The sequence below is a fragment of the Pezoporus wallicus genome, unplaced genomic scaffold (assembly GCF_028554395.1).
Source record: "Pezoporus wallicus isolate ANWC-B61680 ecotype Strahan unplaced genomic scaffold, APGP_CSIRO_Pwel_v1 contig_8042, whole genome shotgun sequence".
In the NCBI taxonomy this organism is placed as follows: Eukaryota; Metazoa; Chordata; class Aves; order Psittaciformes; family Psittacidae; genus Pezoporus; species Pezoporus wallicus.
The window spans coordinates 430,996-446,727 of NW_026639380.1; the positions used below are offsets into that span (position 1 = coordinate 430,996).

The 15,732-nt window shown below is 37.4% G+C and overlaps 1 protein-coding gene across 1 annotated transcript in view; it reads right to left on the reverse strand.

Moving 5' to 3' along the window:
• HEATR1 (HEAT repeat containing 1) overlaps positions 1–15,732 on the reverse strand; it is a 35,269-nt gene that overhangs the window by 14,487 nt on the left and 5,050 nt on the right. The window contains exons 6-24 of the mRNA XM_057414560.1: positions 15,250–15,461; positions 13,890–14,023; positions 13,084–13,186; positions 12,638–12,748; positions 12,024–12,141; positions 10,665–10,772; positions 10,158–10,253; positions 9,089–9,177; positions 8,603–8,814; positions 8,218–8,339; positions 7,514–7,711; positions 6,837–7,020; positions 6,416–6,564; positions 4,754–4,946; positions 4,055–4,227; positions 3,568–3,735; positions 2,456–2,698; positions 1,621–1,752; positions 1,124–1,230 (exon numbers count right to left, since the gene is read on the reverse strand). Coding sequence (XP_057270543.1) covers positions 1,124–1,230; positions 1,621–1,752; positions 2,456–2,698; positions 3,568–3,735; positions 4,055–4,227; positions 4,754–4,946; positions 6,416–6,564; positions 6,837–7,020; positions 7,514–7,711; positions 8,218–8,339; positions 8,603–8,814; positions 9,089–9,177; positions 10,158–10,253; positions 10,665–10,772; positions 12,024–12,141; positions 12,638–12,748; positions 13,084–13,186; positions 13,890–14,023; positions 15,250–15,461 — 2,852 coding nt within the window. The remainder of the gene's footprint in view (positions 1–1,123; positions 1,231–1,620; positions 1,753–2,455; positions 2,699–3,567; positions 3,736–4,054; positions 4,228–4,753; positions 4,947–6,415; positions 6,565–6,836; positions 7,021–7,513; positions 7,712–8,217; positions 8,340–8,602; positions 8,815–9,088; positions 9,178–10,157; positions 10,254–10,664; positions 10,773–12,023; positions 12,142–12,637; positions 12,749–13,083; positions 13,187–13,889; positions 14,024–15,249; positions 15,462–15,732) is intronic.

Sequence of the window (15,732 nt, forward strand, 5' to 3'; positions counted from 1 at the left end):
CCTTTACTGCTTCTCCTGCGAGAGGTAGCAGTATGTTGGCTTTTGATTGAAACAGTGACGCATTTTGAACAATCAAGAGAAAATCCAGACCAAACTTGGAAAAACAAACAAGTATAGCATGCCTTCTGCATGTAACAATTCTACACAATGAAGCAGTCTTCTGTGGAAAAAAAACAAAATCTATTACCAAATAACTGTCCAAATGGTGATCTGCATGCCATCCAGGAAACTTCCATTTTAGAACTGTTGTCTAACCACTGACTGTGCAGGAAATGGGAGTGTGTGTAAATGTGTGTGTGTTTATAAACTCTGACAGACATTTACAGATGGACCAATCTAATGGGTGATGATTGCTAAAAACGGTCAAGTGAAGGAAAATAAGAACAGCTATTCTAGGTCAGACCAAGAAAAGCAACTCAATATCCTGTTTCAACAACAGCTGACAGCCAATGCTTAAAGAAGAGAATAAGTACAGTGGACAAAACAGCTCCTTCCTTATGAGAATGGAGAGAAAAAAAAAGACTAAGATTTCTAAAAACTATAGAATCACAGAATGGTTTGGAAGGGACCTTAAAAGATCATCTAGTTCCAACCCCCCTGCCATGAGGAGGGACACCTTCCCTGCTGCTACATTCTGACTGTACCTATTTTTAATGTCTGCAGTTTTAATGATTATATTAACAATTTAACTGAAAAAAAAATTACCGGTTTTCAGTCAACTATCAGGAATACTTTGATAAGTATCTGTAGGCTTCCACCTACAGATGTGTAATACACCTACATATGTAATTTGGCCCACACATCTTTATTACTAACAAAGTTTAATACCTAAAAAACAAAGAATTTTGTCCAATTGTGTCAAGCCAGATTTATAAGAGCAAATGTCAACATTAAAACTACTGGATCTTTAAGTTTGGGGATTTTTTTATTTTTTTACTATAGTTCCATCAGTTCTCAAACAGCAACAGGAGTTGGTTTTCTCCAAAATAGCTCAGTTATTTTACCGTGCAGAGGAAAAGAAGAAATGGATGCTTATGCTTTCAAGATAAACCATGCAACACAGTAAAACACATCGCCTTTCCAAACTGTACAGTAATTATTTTGGAGTTTGTAGTTATTTTACCTCTGTTGCTGCATTTTCTGCCGTCTAGTTTGCTGAACAGTGGCCAGACTTGTGTTTTTTTCAGGAGGCTCCAGCTCTCTGACAATCTGCTCAGCACACACTGAAATCTGAAACAGTAGCAACAGTACCAATGAACAATGTGTTGTATCACACATTGATTTTTATTTTAAAATCACATCCCTTTCAGGCACATATGCATATATAATCCACATATTCAAGTCATATCCCAGAAAATGGAAATCAGTGCAGCAGAAAGAAGTGATTTTGGGTGAATTCATTCGCATAGTAGAGTGACTAATGCATGGCTTTTAAAGAAATACCTTCTAAATCAGTAATTTAATAAACTTTTCATGCATTAACCCAATTATATTCTGTGACAAATTGTTTCTGATTCCTTTCATGTTACAAATGATATAAACAACAAGTGTTACTGAAGTGACACAGAACTACTGCAACAAGTCTGAACATATTTCTGTGTTCTAGAGTTTGTCACTTACCCCTTTAAACACACTGCTAATTGTCTGGGCACAAAGTGGATTCTTGCAGTTTAACAGTAAGTCAAACAGCACTTTCAATAGCTTCTGTTGCACCATCCCGTCTGACAGAGCCGCAAAGAATGGTTTAGTAATCTGCAAAAGGGAAAAAAAGGATGCAGAGAAGTTTACTGTAAGAGGGCAACAAAAGTCACAAGCTCTGGAATTCAGCTATGTTGGATTATGTATCCAATCACACGTGCATGTTAGTGTGAACATATATCCTAAAAATATGCATATTAACTATGTATTTGTACATAATACAGGAATCCCCAGATGCAAAGCACATACTTGTGCAATAGCCATCAGACCTACTGATGCATGATATTTTTCATATAGCTTGCCTGGTGGGGGAACAAACTTGCTATTGCCAGCCTTTGGTAAGTATACAGTAATACCTTGTTAATAGAAGGCCTGAATTCGTAGCCCCCTTCAAATGAGACCATTTCTCACCTACTGTATTTTCTTGACAATTTTTCCTCAGAAGACAAACATGAAGTAAAGCTTCTGCCTGACTGACAAAAACTAAGGAGAATGGAACAGACAACGATAAAGGTATTAATTTGCATGCAAATACAGTGTTATTTCTATTTTGTGCTTGTCAAAATAAAGAAATAAAAGCAAGCAGCAATTTCTCCTTCTGGTAAATTTAAGAGAGAAAGTTTTGCAACCTGTTTAGATGTTTCCAAGACCCTATGGAGACCATTAAAACTAAAAGAAAAGCAGGTCAAAAGCTATGGACTCTTTAACCCTGAAAGTCCTGAACACTGCTATTGGCTTTAAGCATAAAAAGCCATACCTGCCCAAGAGCTGTGATCTGAAATGGTGGAATTTCTTCATAGATTTTTTTGGCAACATGCATACTTTTGATAAATAAATCCAGACTCTGCTGATTCTTACACAAGAGGGTTGCTGAATATTCATTAAACTTTCCAAGGATGAGATGCAGGAGAACAACTTCATCTTTCAACATTGCCTCAGGATTCTTAAAGACCTTCTCTAGCAACCGGTCTAGTGCAGGCAAGAGGTGAAAAAGAATCATCTGCAAACAGAGGAAATTCATAACAGAAGTTTTTATCCCTTCTCACTTCAACAAACGTCCAATAGCACACCTTTATTTTACTGCGACACCCCCTTTGGCAACAAACCGGTTACAGTATTTCATGCAACAGCTATTCAAGAGGAAAAATACAAGACTTATTGCAAGATATCACAAGTACATCCTCATCTGCTACTTTGCTATTCTCCTTTGCAGGGCAGTATTTCATATTTTCAAAGAACAGAAAAAAAGCAATTATTTTTCACTGATTTATGATTGCTGTCTCTTACAAAATCCGAATTTGAGCAAGAACACTCATCCTCTATGCAGTTCACAGTCCTTTTGAGACACATACAACTGAACAGAGCATAAAAATTCATAATTTCATTCATTTTTTGAATATCAAACTCATATATTTTCCAGCACTTGGAGAAGTCTGAATATACCGGATAAAAGGAAGTTAATACACACAAATAAAATTGGTATTATTATCTAATACATTATGATTCTGTACAGAAAGCTCTACATTCACTGATACCTAACCAAGGTAATAAATTTCTTCTGGAAGAATCTTCCTACAAAACAGTCTTTTTCAGTAACATCAAGAGAGTTTCCTTAAGAATTCTACTACAAAATCCTGCACCCCTTGCATTCCTGGAGTATGCAAATATTTTGTATCACTAAAACATACTTTGCAGCACTACTGCATATTATTAGAGGTACCAACTTAATCCCTTAATACATTATAGTCTAATGTATTAGACTATAATAAATTAAAAAGTTATTTAGCAGCATTATTACTAAATGAAATTTTATTTCAGCATTTCAATCAAATGCAAAACTGAGAAAACGACTAGAAAGGTGGTACTTACCTCACCATGGACTTCATGAATCATTTTCATTAAGTTTCTTGTAATATATGATGGAAAAATGGGGTTCTGTACACAATCAAGTATATTTTCCAAAGTTTCTGACAATTTTTTCTGCTGGGATTTCTGTTTTGGTTGAGTCTCAAGCTCCTCAAATAGAGTTTCCATAATCTAGTTCATTAAGAAAGTGATAATTAAGTTCTTTCTTTGAATAAATATGCCTTAAACATCTATTGAATGCATTTGTAATAATGCAATCTAGATACAGAGTTCTTCATCTATAAATAAACCACAAGTTAATACCTCTTATTTGACTGATATTCTCAATTCTCTGTAATAAATCACTTAAATGTTTTTATAGCCTTAAAATAATTAGGCTACTATATTCTACAATGAACTTTCCCAGTTAACTTGATTTCTTTTAGAAAAGATAGCAGCTCACAGCAGCAGACAGAACTTGTATTAATGGACACTTCAGTAATGAAGATACCTGTGCTATGTATTTAGGGTCAGATATGATTTCTTCTGTCTTTTCCTCCAAATGCTGAAGAACAGGATGAAATAGAGACTCCTTTATCCCTCTCAAGGAATGGAGGCAGTTGAGAGCAGCCCTTCGTACTTCACTCACAGGACTACCCAAGTTAATTAGCAAAGATATCACCACTGCGAAAAGAGTGAGGGAAAGAAGGAGGAGGAGAAAACAGAATAAAGTGAGTGGTCAGAATTCAACATATCTGTCCTTCTAGAGGCGTCAACATTACTCTGGAATTAAAGTCATCCCTTTTCACTATAAACCACTACATCACACAAAACCAACATGACTCACAGATCATGGCCCTGAACTTCATCACGATCCTTATATTTGTGTTTAAGCTCAGACAGTTCATACATTGCTGCTGCCTGCCACATCCTATACTGCACAGAAAGTAAGGTGCTGTAGCTGACTTTTTCAGCATAAATGTGTTTCTTTAAAGCTTTTAAGAATGAAAAAAAAGAAGTGACTTCACCTGCTTTCAAGCTTAGGCTGGTAACTGCTGTAGTGAATCAGCAAGAGCTGTCTCCGCCTAGTACAGCTGAACATAAATAACCACAGATACCCTTTGTGGTATAAAATATATTAAAGTAGCATAAAATTAAGAGATACTGTGATTTAGTCTTAAGGTGAGAGATATAAACTGTTTTACTTTACCTGGAGATGATGGCAATAGCAGTTGTTTCTTTTTTTGGTGTGTCTGTGATTCAAGTAGTGCATAGCCAATATATAGAGCTTGAGTCTGTAGCATCGCATTGACTTCATAGTTCAGCTGATTTGAAAGGTTATAACTGTAAGTCCATAAAATTGAAAGGAACTTGAAGAGAACCTCTGAATCTTTTAGATGCACCTTAAATTTAACAAAAAAAGATAAAAACCACTTGTTTATTAACTAATTTATTTGGCAAAATGCTACTGGCAACATCTGATAAGCCATCCAAATTCAAGGAATACACAGAGAGAGAATTAGAGAGTCAGAAACAGTGTCTTTTGGGAAGAAAAAGTTACTGAGTTGATGCATTTGGGTAAACAGTACTTGCATATCCACAGGTCCAAATTCTTCTTAACAACTGGCTTATTTACAGATAATATGTAGTCTGTAGGTATGTAAATACAGTGGGGTTTTTTTTTCAGTCATAACAGACTGAAAACACATCCACATGAATATTTTTATAGTGTGTCAACTGCACAATTGTTATATGCAAAATAAATAACTTCTACTTGCTGTTTTGTGCAGCAGTAAGCTTAATATTAAAAGTTCTCCAAGTAATCCCCAAATTTTTCAGTCAGTCATACAACGTGATTTTTCAGAAGTCTATAAAGCAGTGTCTCGGAAGGGCTGGGCAGCACAGCGTTCTGCGCTGAATATTCACACCAAACTTCATTCTTAGAATTTACCCTGGCCGGGCTCTGGACAAAAAACTAACAAACTCTGAATCACAAACGTATCACTGACATCACAGACACAGGTCAGAGCGCCTTCTCCCCTCCCCGCCCCCCGTAGTAATAGATGCTCCAAGAAGATTCATTTCAGTTTTTCACTCATCGCTGCCTGTAACTAGCCAGGCACTGAATCAATCTCCTTAACAGCTCAGTGTCAGTACAACTTCACTAGATCTTGGAGTGCCTGATAATTAGACAAAGTTATATACATGAATTAACACCAGAAACATGTTTTCTCACTAAATCATTGCTATTACGTCCTTTCACTGTTTGTGCTTGTTTGTTCTTGCTGAAACAGATCACATTCTAGTAACAACAGCTTTCTGTCAATTACTTGCTTTTCTTTGCCTCAGAATGAACAGCTTTTACTCTCTGTCATCTAAACCCCAAACTGCCAAAATCCTTTATTCTCTTCACAAAAGTGCATTGCTTGATGTGAGAAAATGTGGAATGATGTTACAAGGAAACATGTAAAGTCTTGTAAAAGTTTTCTTTTAATATTTTAATGTCAAAACTAACAAATTTTACAGAGCAACTGTTTGGTTTGCTCCCAGCTTGGACCAAAACTTTCAGCTCAGACTTCAAGCTCTTGACCTTGTCCTGCAAATCAGTGTGATGTTTCCACTTCTGCCTCAACTGGGACATTTATTGGCTTGTCTGGGTTTGCCTTGATTTTTTAAATTTTAGTTTTCTATTATTACTTGTAATCAGGCTTAACTAACCAGCTGAAGCTTAGACTTTCATCTGCCCACATCTAGCATGCCACAAGCAGCGCTGCATGATCAGTTCTCCATTTTCCTCAGTTTTCCTTGAAATTATGTAACTGCAGTAATAGTTGATGAATAATAATTCAAGCAAAAAATGCAAAAGTAATACCCTGAGTAAGAGGTTCATCAGTGCTCTGTACTGGACAGCGTTGCTTCCCTCACTTGCACCACAGACAAGCAGGTCAAATAGCCCCAAAAGGAGGTGCAGGTAACCTTGGCCATCTTGATTCAAAGCTTCGGGATTCCACCAAGTTTCCTCTAAAAAACACAGGGTATAAGTAAGACATAGTGGATGCATATGAACACCTTCAGAAACTAAAACAAAACACACATCTCTAGTTAAAAGAAGACAATACACTTGGCTGATTTCATGTTCATAAGTAAGTAATCTTTACAGATCCCAGTAACAGTAAAGGAATAAGGTTGAGGAAGCAAGTCTTGCTTGTTTCCAACAACTTCTGAAGACAAAATAATTCACCTTCCTTCTTCAGTTCATTGATATAAAAGACAGTTAAATCCTTAACACTTACCTTCTGAAAAGGAGAGAGGAGATTTTAGGCCATTAATGAAGGTTTTCAATAAGAACAGGAACATGGCTGACTCTTCTGCATGAGCAGTCTGATCGCTATTGAGCTTATCTATATAGGCAGTTAACAAGTCCTTAGGCACTAAAGTTTCCTCTGTTGTTTCAACAGACCAGTTTAGGGGAATTTCCTGTGAATGAAAATTCATTTTAGTTCATACTGTCACAATTTCATGCCATGGAAGACAGAAACTGAGCATTAAAATTCAGCAATATTTAACTTACAATCCTACTGAACAAGCCAGCAAAACATTTACTCAGTGAGTAAACCCCTGATATTCCTAAGCCTAACAAAGAGAGCACATGATGTTATGGGGTAGCTGATGGAAAAGCCCCATACTTTGTGCCAAGCTCAAAGCACTGAAGCATTGAATTAGTTGGTGGGATGCTGGCTTAAAGCTCTGGAATTTAATTTTTCAATGCAGACTCACCAGAGTGGTAAAATAGAAGAGTGATTTTTAATGGCAGCTTCTAGTACTGCTGCCAAGTGTGTGGTTTTGCTCTGAAAAGAAATGAAGGTGAGATTTCCAGTCCTTCTCAAGGCTTCTGAGCTTCTTTTTCTCCAGTAAAACCAGATTTCTCCATCACAAAGAACATGGCCTCTCCACAATGTTTACATCTTACCTCTTCAGAGTCACAAGCTCTGAGACTTCTTATTTTTTTATCCAAGAAACGGAAGACTCTGATAGCCACTGAAAAATAACTCTCCTTCATCTGTGTATTGCAGCAGCACTGAACAAGCACTGAACCAATTATATGGGTAGTTACTTTCTGTCTCACACTGTCAGATTCCGATTCAGCAACGAGTATCAGATTATCAACCTTAGAAAGAGAGGGGAGGAAAAACAACAATAAAAAGTATGTAAGTCACTTAACTATGACCTTACACCTTTTCCATTTCCTTGTCCAATAAAAACCCTGTTACTTTCTATCATCAGTAACAAGTTACTGGCTGCTGTAATGGTACTCTCTGGAATCTAGTAATGCACAAACATCTTTTTCTATGAACTAACTGCAGGTATACTTGTTTGATCTCTGGAATTTTTATTCAGTAAACTAGATTCCTGGAATTTAGTTACACAAATCATTTGTCCAAAAAAGGTAATAGCTTTGCTTCTTCTTTTCCTTTTATGAAGGTAGAAATCTGTTTTATCTAGATTGTATTAGAGTTTGTTACGCAATGTATACATATCTGCCTAGCAGCTTGATGACAGCACACTAATGCTAAGAAGAGCACATACAAAGTTCTTAGATATCATGTTTGTTCTACTCCAGTGTCCACCTGGAAAGTGGGATCTCTGAAGGTTAGGGTACCACGGTACACCTACCATTTGCAATAGTAAAGAAGGGTCCTCTGAAGCCATGTTTTCAGCAAACAGCAGAATCATTTTCTTGTTGGTCACTGCAATTAACTCTGCAGTCTTACTGGTTTTAATTGCCTCTTCAAGAGCTATTCCAAGAAAAAATAATAATCAGACAATCTAGGTATGCAAGTCACATTAAAACTGATGTCTCAGTATTCAGAAGCACTCAGAAACACACTAGACAATTTCTCAAAGAGTTTTTAAAAGAACTTCATGCACACTCACAGCACGATAACTTGTTAATGACAGCCAGCCAGTCTCCCTCACCATGTGCTCAGGTTCAGTAAGGATGATGTTCTAAACTGTCACAAGTTTTCATTTCCCAGATTAGTTACAATCAATGCTTTACCTTCTTGCCAGCCTTTCAGTAAAGGGTGTAGGGAGCAGAGATCAGACTCTGACAGGCAAACAGCCATTTTCCAATGTGAAGATTCTGAATCTGCATCAGTGATTACCATAAAAGGTAACAACCTCATTACTGCTTCATCCAGGAGTTCCTTTTTCTCTCTCAAAACCTCCTCTGTGACCAAAATTTTTATTGCTTGCTCCAGAACACTGCACCTAAAAAAGAACAAGTCACACTGAAAGCCCATTGCTCGATCATACCACCAGCATTCCCTTGGCTTGTTCTCCATTTTCCATGGGAATTTTCTGAATCCAAATAGCAGTGAGAACAAACAAGGAATTCATGGGAAAGAGGAGGCAAATAATTGAATATTTTTCTTGTAATAAAAAGTATCTGAAGTAAAAATAATTTTTTAAAGTATTCTTTGGAGTTAGTTTTTAAAATGTGGTTTATACAGAAAGAATGTAGACTGAAAATGCACAAACATACCACTTTCCATCCTTTGAAACATCAGCCTTCTGGAAGATGTTCAGAATACTTAAAACTACTACTTCCGGATCGACTTGTTTCCTGAAAATCTGAAAAGTAATCAGGAAAAAGAAATGAAAATGTAATAAAGTACATATCATAATGGAAAATGCATCTGCTCTATCAAGTGGAAACAGGGATCTACATCACTAATTGCATTCCTAGTGATAATCATGTAATAAAAATATTACCAGGGTAAACAGAAGCATATTGAGAGATATGCTAAAGTCCACAGAACTTATTGCAAGCAGAAAGGTCCTTCCCAATCCTAACTAATCTATGATTCTATGTCTGGTAAAATTGACAAACAATAAGCAAACCACTTTAAGAATTGCTTTTACTTTACATAGCATTAGTATGACAAAAATATAAAGCACATTAACAAAAGATATGAAAGTTTAAAGAAACACTCATATGCTTCTATTCCTATTTTTTAGTGATTGAGAATGAATGAACACAAAAGACCGATAATACTACTGCTAATAATATTCTGCACTACTACTAGCAGAAGCAATAGACAGACAGTTACTCTAGCTGGAAACAATCAGCACAATGCATACCAGAGTCCCATCCAGTAAACCTGAGCTGGTGTTTAGGACTTTGTGTGTCACTATCAACTGACCAAATGACTCTCACATGGAAAAACTCAACTGAGCACTTCTCACTAGTGCAATGACTTGTCACTGCATCATTTTCCATCCAAAAGGCAGATAACATGGCTTAGTCTTTTGTAGAAAAATGTATAGGATGAGCAGGAAGGACACTTCAAATAATAATCAAAGAATAAAAAACATCAACACAACCAGGTTAACTGCAAACACTTTGGGAAATATCAGCAAGCAGAAATTTGAGGTGGAATTGTGAGGTAGTAAACACAAGCCTCCTAAATTTGTGCTGCTTCATCCTGTTAAAGGACGAAAGCCATACACCAAGGACGTGAGTAGAATAAGGGCAACTACAATGAATATATTTCAGATACATATATTCAAGAAGAGCTAAAATCTCATCTGACATATCAAAAGCTACACACCTCCAAAGAACTGAGAGCAGACATTACAACATCTTTGTCGTCATCCTTGAGGCGATCAAGAATTGCTTCTTCTATGAAAGACCGATCAAAGCCTTCCTGAAAAAATGAAGGAAAATGAAGAGCCAAACAAAAAAAAAACATCATTTTTGGCAGCACAATTTACAGGCTTTTAATGAAATACCCGAATCTTTGCACAAGAAAAGTGGTAACATCATCTAAATTAAAACTCACAGGCAGACTTTCAACAACAAAAGAAAGCCACACATAAATGTTAACTTAGATCTTAGAATACAAGCATCTCTTAACAAACAAAAGCAGCATCCAGACTCCAGAATATGGGAAAATGGTGACAGAACCCTACTGAAAACACTATGAAAAACAGTGAGGATGACACACGCATAGTTTAATGTACCACCAATCTTCAACTGTTGTGTCTGGCACAAAACAGCTTTTTGAAGACATTGTATGTTAAGTCAGTTCTGTAAGTGATAGACTCAGGACACAAACCTTTGATGTCTCAATAATATCTTTCAAATGCTGAAGAGCCAGGACCCGCACAGCTGGCTGAGGATGATTCAAACTAAGCAGAAGGGAGGTATCAGAGTCTTCCAGAAACTGAAATACAGATTTCAGAGTGACACACTGCATGTTAAAAATACTTTAAGTACATAAAAGCATAACAGCAGTAATTTCTTTAGCATTTTTTGTATCAGAAGAAAACCTGCATAATTCAGACCCAGAAAGTGTCAATTACGGAACAATGATATTGTGTAACTGTTTCAAATTTGTTCTTCTTCACTTTGACAGACAGTTTTTGGAATATAGCTTCAAAAGTACAGTAAGCCACAGGCACCTTTTTGTCCCAGGAAAGCACTACACTTATCTAAGGATTCTGAGAAAGCTCTGGTGACACTGTCAGTGTGACAGAGCACAGATAGAAACCATTAAAAAGTTATCCCTGCCAGTCCAATTGCATGCACTTATCTCAGGAACCTTAAAGGCTAGAAGAGAGTCATATGAGCCTTTGCTCTGCATGCCTTGTTCTTCTGTTAATCCACTTGCTATGCAGTCACAGAATCTGTGCCTTTGTTAGATCAGTATAAAAAATACATGAAGCACTTTTTTACATAGTTTATCATCTTTTCCCAAGTGCTTTCAGTCTTTCAATAATTGCAAACAACAGCCATAACACTAACCATCTCTTAATAATAAATTCCTTGGACATACCCATATCTGTTGTATTTGTGGTTATTCTGCGTTAGGCTGAGTTTCAATTGCTCTTCAGAAATGCCACAGAAGAACTCTGTAGTCACTGTATTCATCAATGTTACTGACTGTGAACATCCATAAAATCAATGCAACAAACAGGACCATATCACCTCCTCTCAACAGCAATAAAGTTGTCAACTTTCGCAAAGCAGACACCTCTGACACTGACAAAATCTTTAAATGAGATGAGGCCTCGCTGGGCACCACCATGTTGTCACTATCGACCACAACAGTATATGTAGTGGCCATGTTCCTAAGGAAAAAAACTGTCGATAGCAACTGGGGCAGGTGGAAGTGTACAGATTTTAACCATGACAAGAAGCTCACATGGCTGTTCATGATAAACAAAACTTAAAAGATCTGACAGCTTTTGATTGTACCACAGTTTCGGTCAAAGCCCTCTCACAACACCACATTTAAGTAAGTTGTGGGTTTTTTTGGTGGGGTGTTCTGTTGTTATTTTTCTGTGGTGGGGTTTTTGATGGGAATGGTAAAGACTGTTTTGAAAGAGGAAAAAAGACCAGAACTTCGCCAATATCAGCCTTCTGACGGCATGACCAGATAAGAGCTAGGATCATGGACTGAGCTTCTACCTACCTTGTATTTGCCACAGCTTAATGAAAGAGAAATAAATTGGTGAAAAAGATTTTGGTCAGCTTCATCTGTGCAACCTTCCAGATGTTTCTCCAACACAGATTCTAATGCTTTAGGATACCTGCCAACAAACAAAACCCCAATGTTTTCCACAGAGTATTACAGAAGAATGTGTAGTTATTAGAGAAAGGGAAATACAAGGAAGCTGAATGCACACACACTCATCTGAATGCATACACACACCTGAACTCATCTGAATGCATACACTCATCTGAACCAGCTGCTTTAAGTAGCTTTGCAAAGGCAATCAATCATTATGTCTTAACACAGATGAACACTATGTAGACTGCTAGGATAAATAATGAGCACAAAAGGTAATGCTACACAGCAAACAGCTGTACAAAGCCAGTAAGTCTGTGTCCACATATTACAGTGATAGTAAAACATGCAAGGACAGAGCAGTAAAATAAAGTTTGGAGGCAAAGATTAGGAGTCAGTTATTTTTACTGTATTTACTTGGGCAAGAATATTGTGCTTACTATAGCAAATAAGCCGAGATGATAGCTGACATCACCACTCTACAGACTGAGAATCTGTCATAGCAATATGGAACTTACTTTCTCTCAAGAAGTCTGATAAGAGGAAGCACCTTTTGATTGAGTGCAGCCATTTTGGTGGGATTAGATTCAGTCTCTGTACCACAGGAGATAAACTCTTCAAGAAACTTGCTAAAATTACAAATGAAAGAAAAAGCCATGTTTTTGATAGAACAGTTTTCATTAATGTTATAAAGCACATTGCTAAACAGGTTAGGATTAATACACATTACTCATTGCAAGTACAGATTTGCTGCTGATCTGAAGTTTCACTTTGTCCCACAGGTACTCCCAACCAGCACTAAAATCATGGGTCTTCTGGATTACGGAATGTTTTTGTTTCGAAAATCCAGGTTTGCAGTTAACACAGAAAAACATGCCCATATAATGCTAATGCCATTGTCTGGAATTAGTTATTAAACCAGAAATTGCTGTAGTACTGCAGAAGAAAAATAAAGTTAACTCACGAAGCCAATAGATTATCTAAATCCTTTTCCAGTGGTATACTCTGAAGAAGAGCTTCAAGATGTCTGACATAAATCTCTGTCTCCTCAGATTCTTCTTGCTCCTCTGAGGACAACACATAATCATAAAACATGAACAACAGTTCCAGAATAATCCCCTCATCCTCATTAAAGCTAATAGCTTGTACAGGCATCATGATCTGGTGAACCAAGCACACAACTTGAAGATCACAATGTTTGTGGATTACTACCATTAACTCTCTGTGAGCTGCTAGCAATGCTTTATCCCAATTTCATTAAAATGACAAAGGCTGTATTGCTACCAATAAATTCAAGAATGCTTTAGAATGTTCTAGACCTGCTGCCACAACCAGTGACAGCAATTCCCCACAGCATTCCCTGGCGTGAATCTGGACCTCTTCAACAAAAGTTTTCCCCATAACAATTTGGCAGTTACAACCCCAGAGTAAAAACAGACTTAATAGTGTAGACACAAGCTACTGTGTACTCTACTCGAAAATGGTTTTGCAGTACTGCGATACATCTCTAAGAGTCAGAATTCATATATCAAAATTGAGCTACCGCTGAAATACTGCAAATCACACCTAAATCAAATCAATGTAAATGTAACAATGCCTAAATAGCCTCCACTGTAGAGCTTGGAAAAACAAAAACCAACACACAAAAGCTCAATCAGGCCTTCAAAGGTATTGGTGCAATTTTAATAGCGGAAGCAACTAAAACTGGACAGCTACAACATTCACCATAGCCATCTGTCAACAAAATTGTAATACTGCATGATAACTTACCTGTATCACCTTTCATGACAGTGCTAACAAGGTGAGGCAACAGGTAATGCAGAAGAGGAGAAATATCGTAGTCTGTTGAAAGGCCTTGCAAAAGCGTTACAAGTTCTGGGGTTTTGCACAGATAATGAAATGGCCTGCATAATGGAACAAAAGAAACAAGTATGTATTCTCCTGGTTACCAACACTTCCAAACCACGCAGAGTTCATAAGGATTCAATTTTCAGCAATAAGGGCAACAGCCTCATTGTAAACAATGCTGAAAAGACTCAAAGGGTTCCACTTCCTTATTGCCAGAGGTTCATTGGCACCTTTAATAACCAAGAAGAAAACAGGCTGCTGCAGTCATGTTGAGCACAGCTGCTGCGACAGCACAGTAACGTACCCATGTTTTTGCAAAGTTGGTAGTACTAGAGAAAGTGCTTGTATAGATTGCATGAAGAGATATCCCCATATTTCAAGGAGCATATCTATTACCCAGTGGCAGCAAAAGGAAGGGTGGAGAAATAATAGCTCAATGACAAGAGATCCACAGAAAGAGTAGAAGTAATTTGCCTTCCTGCTAATAAATTTCTCTCATCTTGTCTCCTTTTATGCCAACTGGCTGGGTGCTGCACAATGCATCAAATATGCCTCCCCTTAGTTCCCCACACCTTAGCTTTTAACTTATTTTCCTTTACTATGACTGTGTTCGAGTATCTGGAAGGTAATCACTGTACTTTCCTCAGATTTATTCTACTGGAATACCCACACTAACATCTCTGCAAATTCCCTGTATCCTGCAGGAGTTCCACCACCATGTTCAACATGTTCACGTCAACAGCACTAGCTAACTGTACCTGGGCAGTGAAGACAGATCGATGGGAATGAGATAATACATGTACTTCCAGAATACCTGACTTGTGGAACCAAAGAAGTGCTGGTATAGAAACATGTACACTTCACGTGTCAAACTATATGAAATCAAAGCCCTTCCACTGAAGGAACGGACTATTTTTTTCCAAGCTATTCAAATAACCTCTGATTTGCACCACCATTATCATGCTGTCTTCTCTTCCAGGATTCCCACTTTCCAGTAAACCTACTGGCACAGCTCAGTTTTACACATTGACAGCAATCCTTTACTGAGGGAAGTGGCTGAAGATGGACCAAAAGACGACACTCACCCCACTGAGACTCCTGAAGCTGTACCCAACATACAAATTTTCAAAGCAAGCTCAAGGAACTTCCAAGCCCTTTGAAATGTCAACTACCAAAATTTCTGACAGAAAAGTATCCCATTAATGAGGATAAAACCCTTCAAATTATACAAGTGGAGTCTGAGCTTTTAAAAAGTGGGAAAACTCAATTCATGTAGACTTACTTTTTCCCAAGTTTGTCTCTCTTCTGAGTTTGCAGAAGCAGGTTCAAGCACGCCAGCCCATCCCTGACCAGTGAGGGCACTTTAGATAATGTTTTGCTTATTTGTAACATCAAGGAATTCACCAAGGAAGGCTCCACGGTCACTTTTACTGTCATCTGACAGATTATCATGTATGTTGCAGCTCTGTAATCCTGTATAGATGATTTCAAGCCCTAGGAAAAGAGACAAAGGTGAATTTTTAACACACACACACACACACACACACACACACACAGAACTACTAAAAAATAACCGTAATACATTAACATAAAAATAAGTGTCATTATGACATCCATGGAATCACACTACCTTCTCTATGGGTTAACTTCTAAAGGATCTATAAAGTAACTTTCAAGAAGAGAAAACTGTCATGCAGGGTGCACAGATACAGAAGATATATCCGCTAACTGCTGCTCTATTCATTAACAAAGTAACAATCCTAGA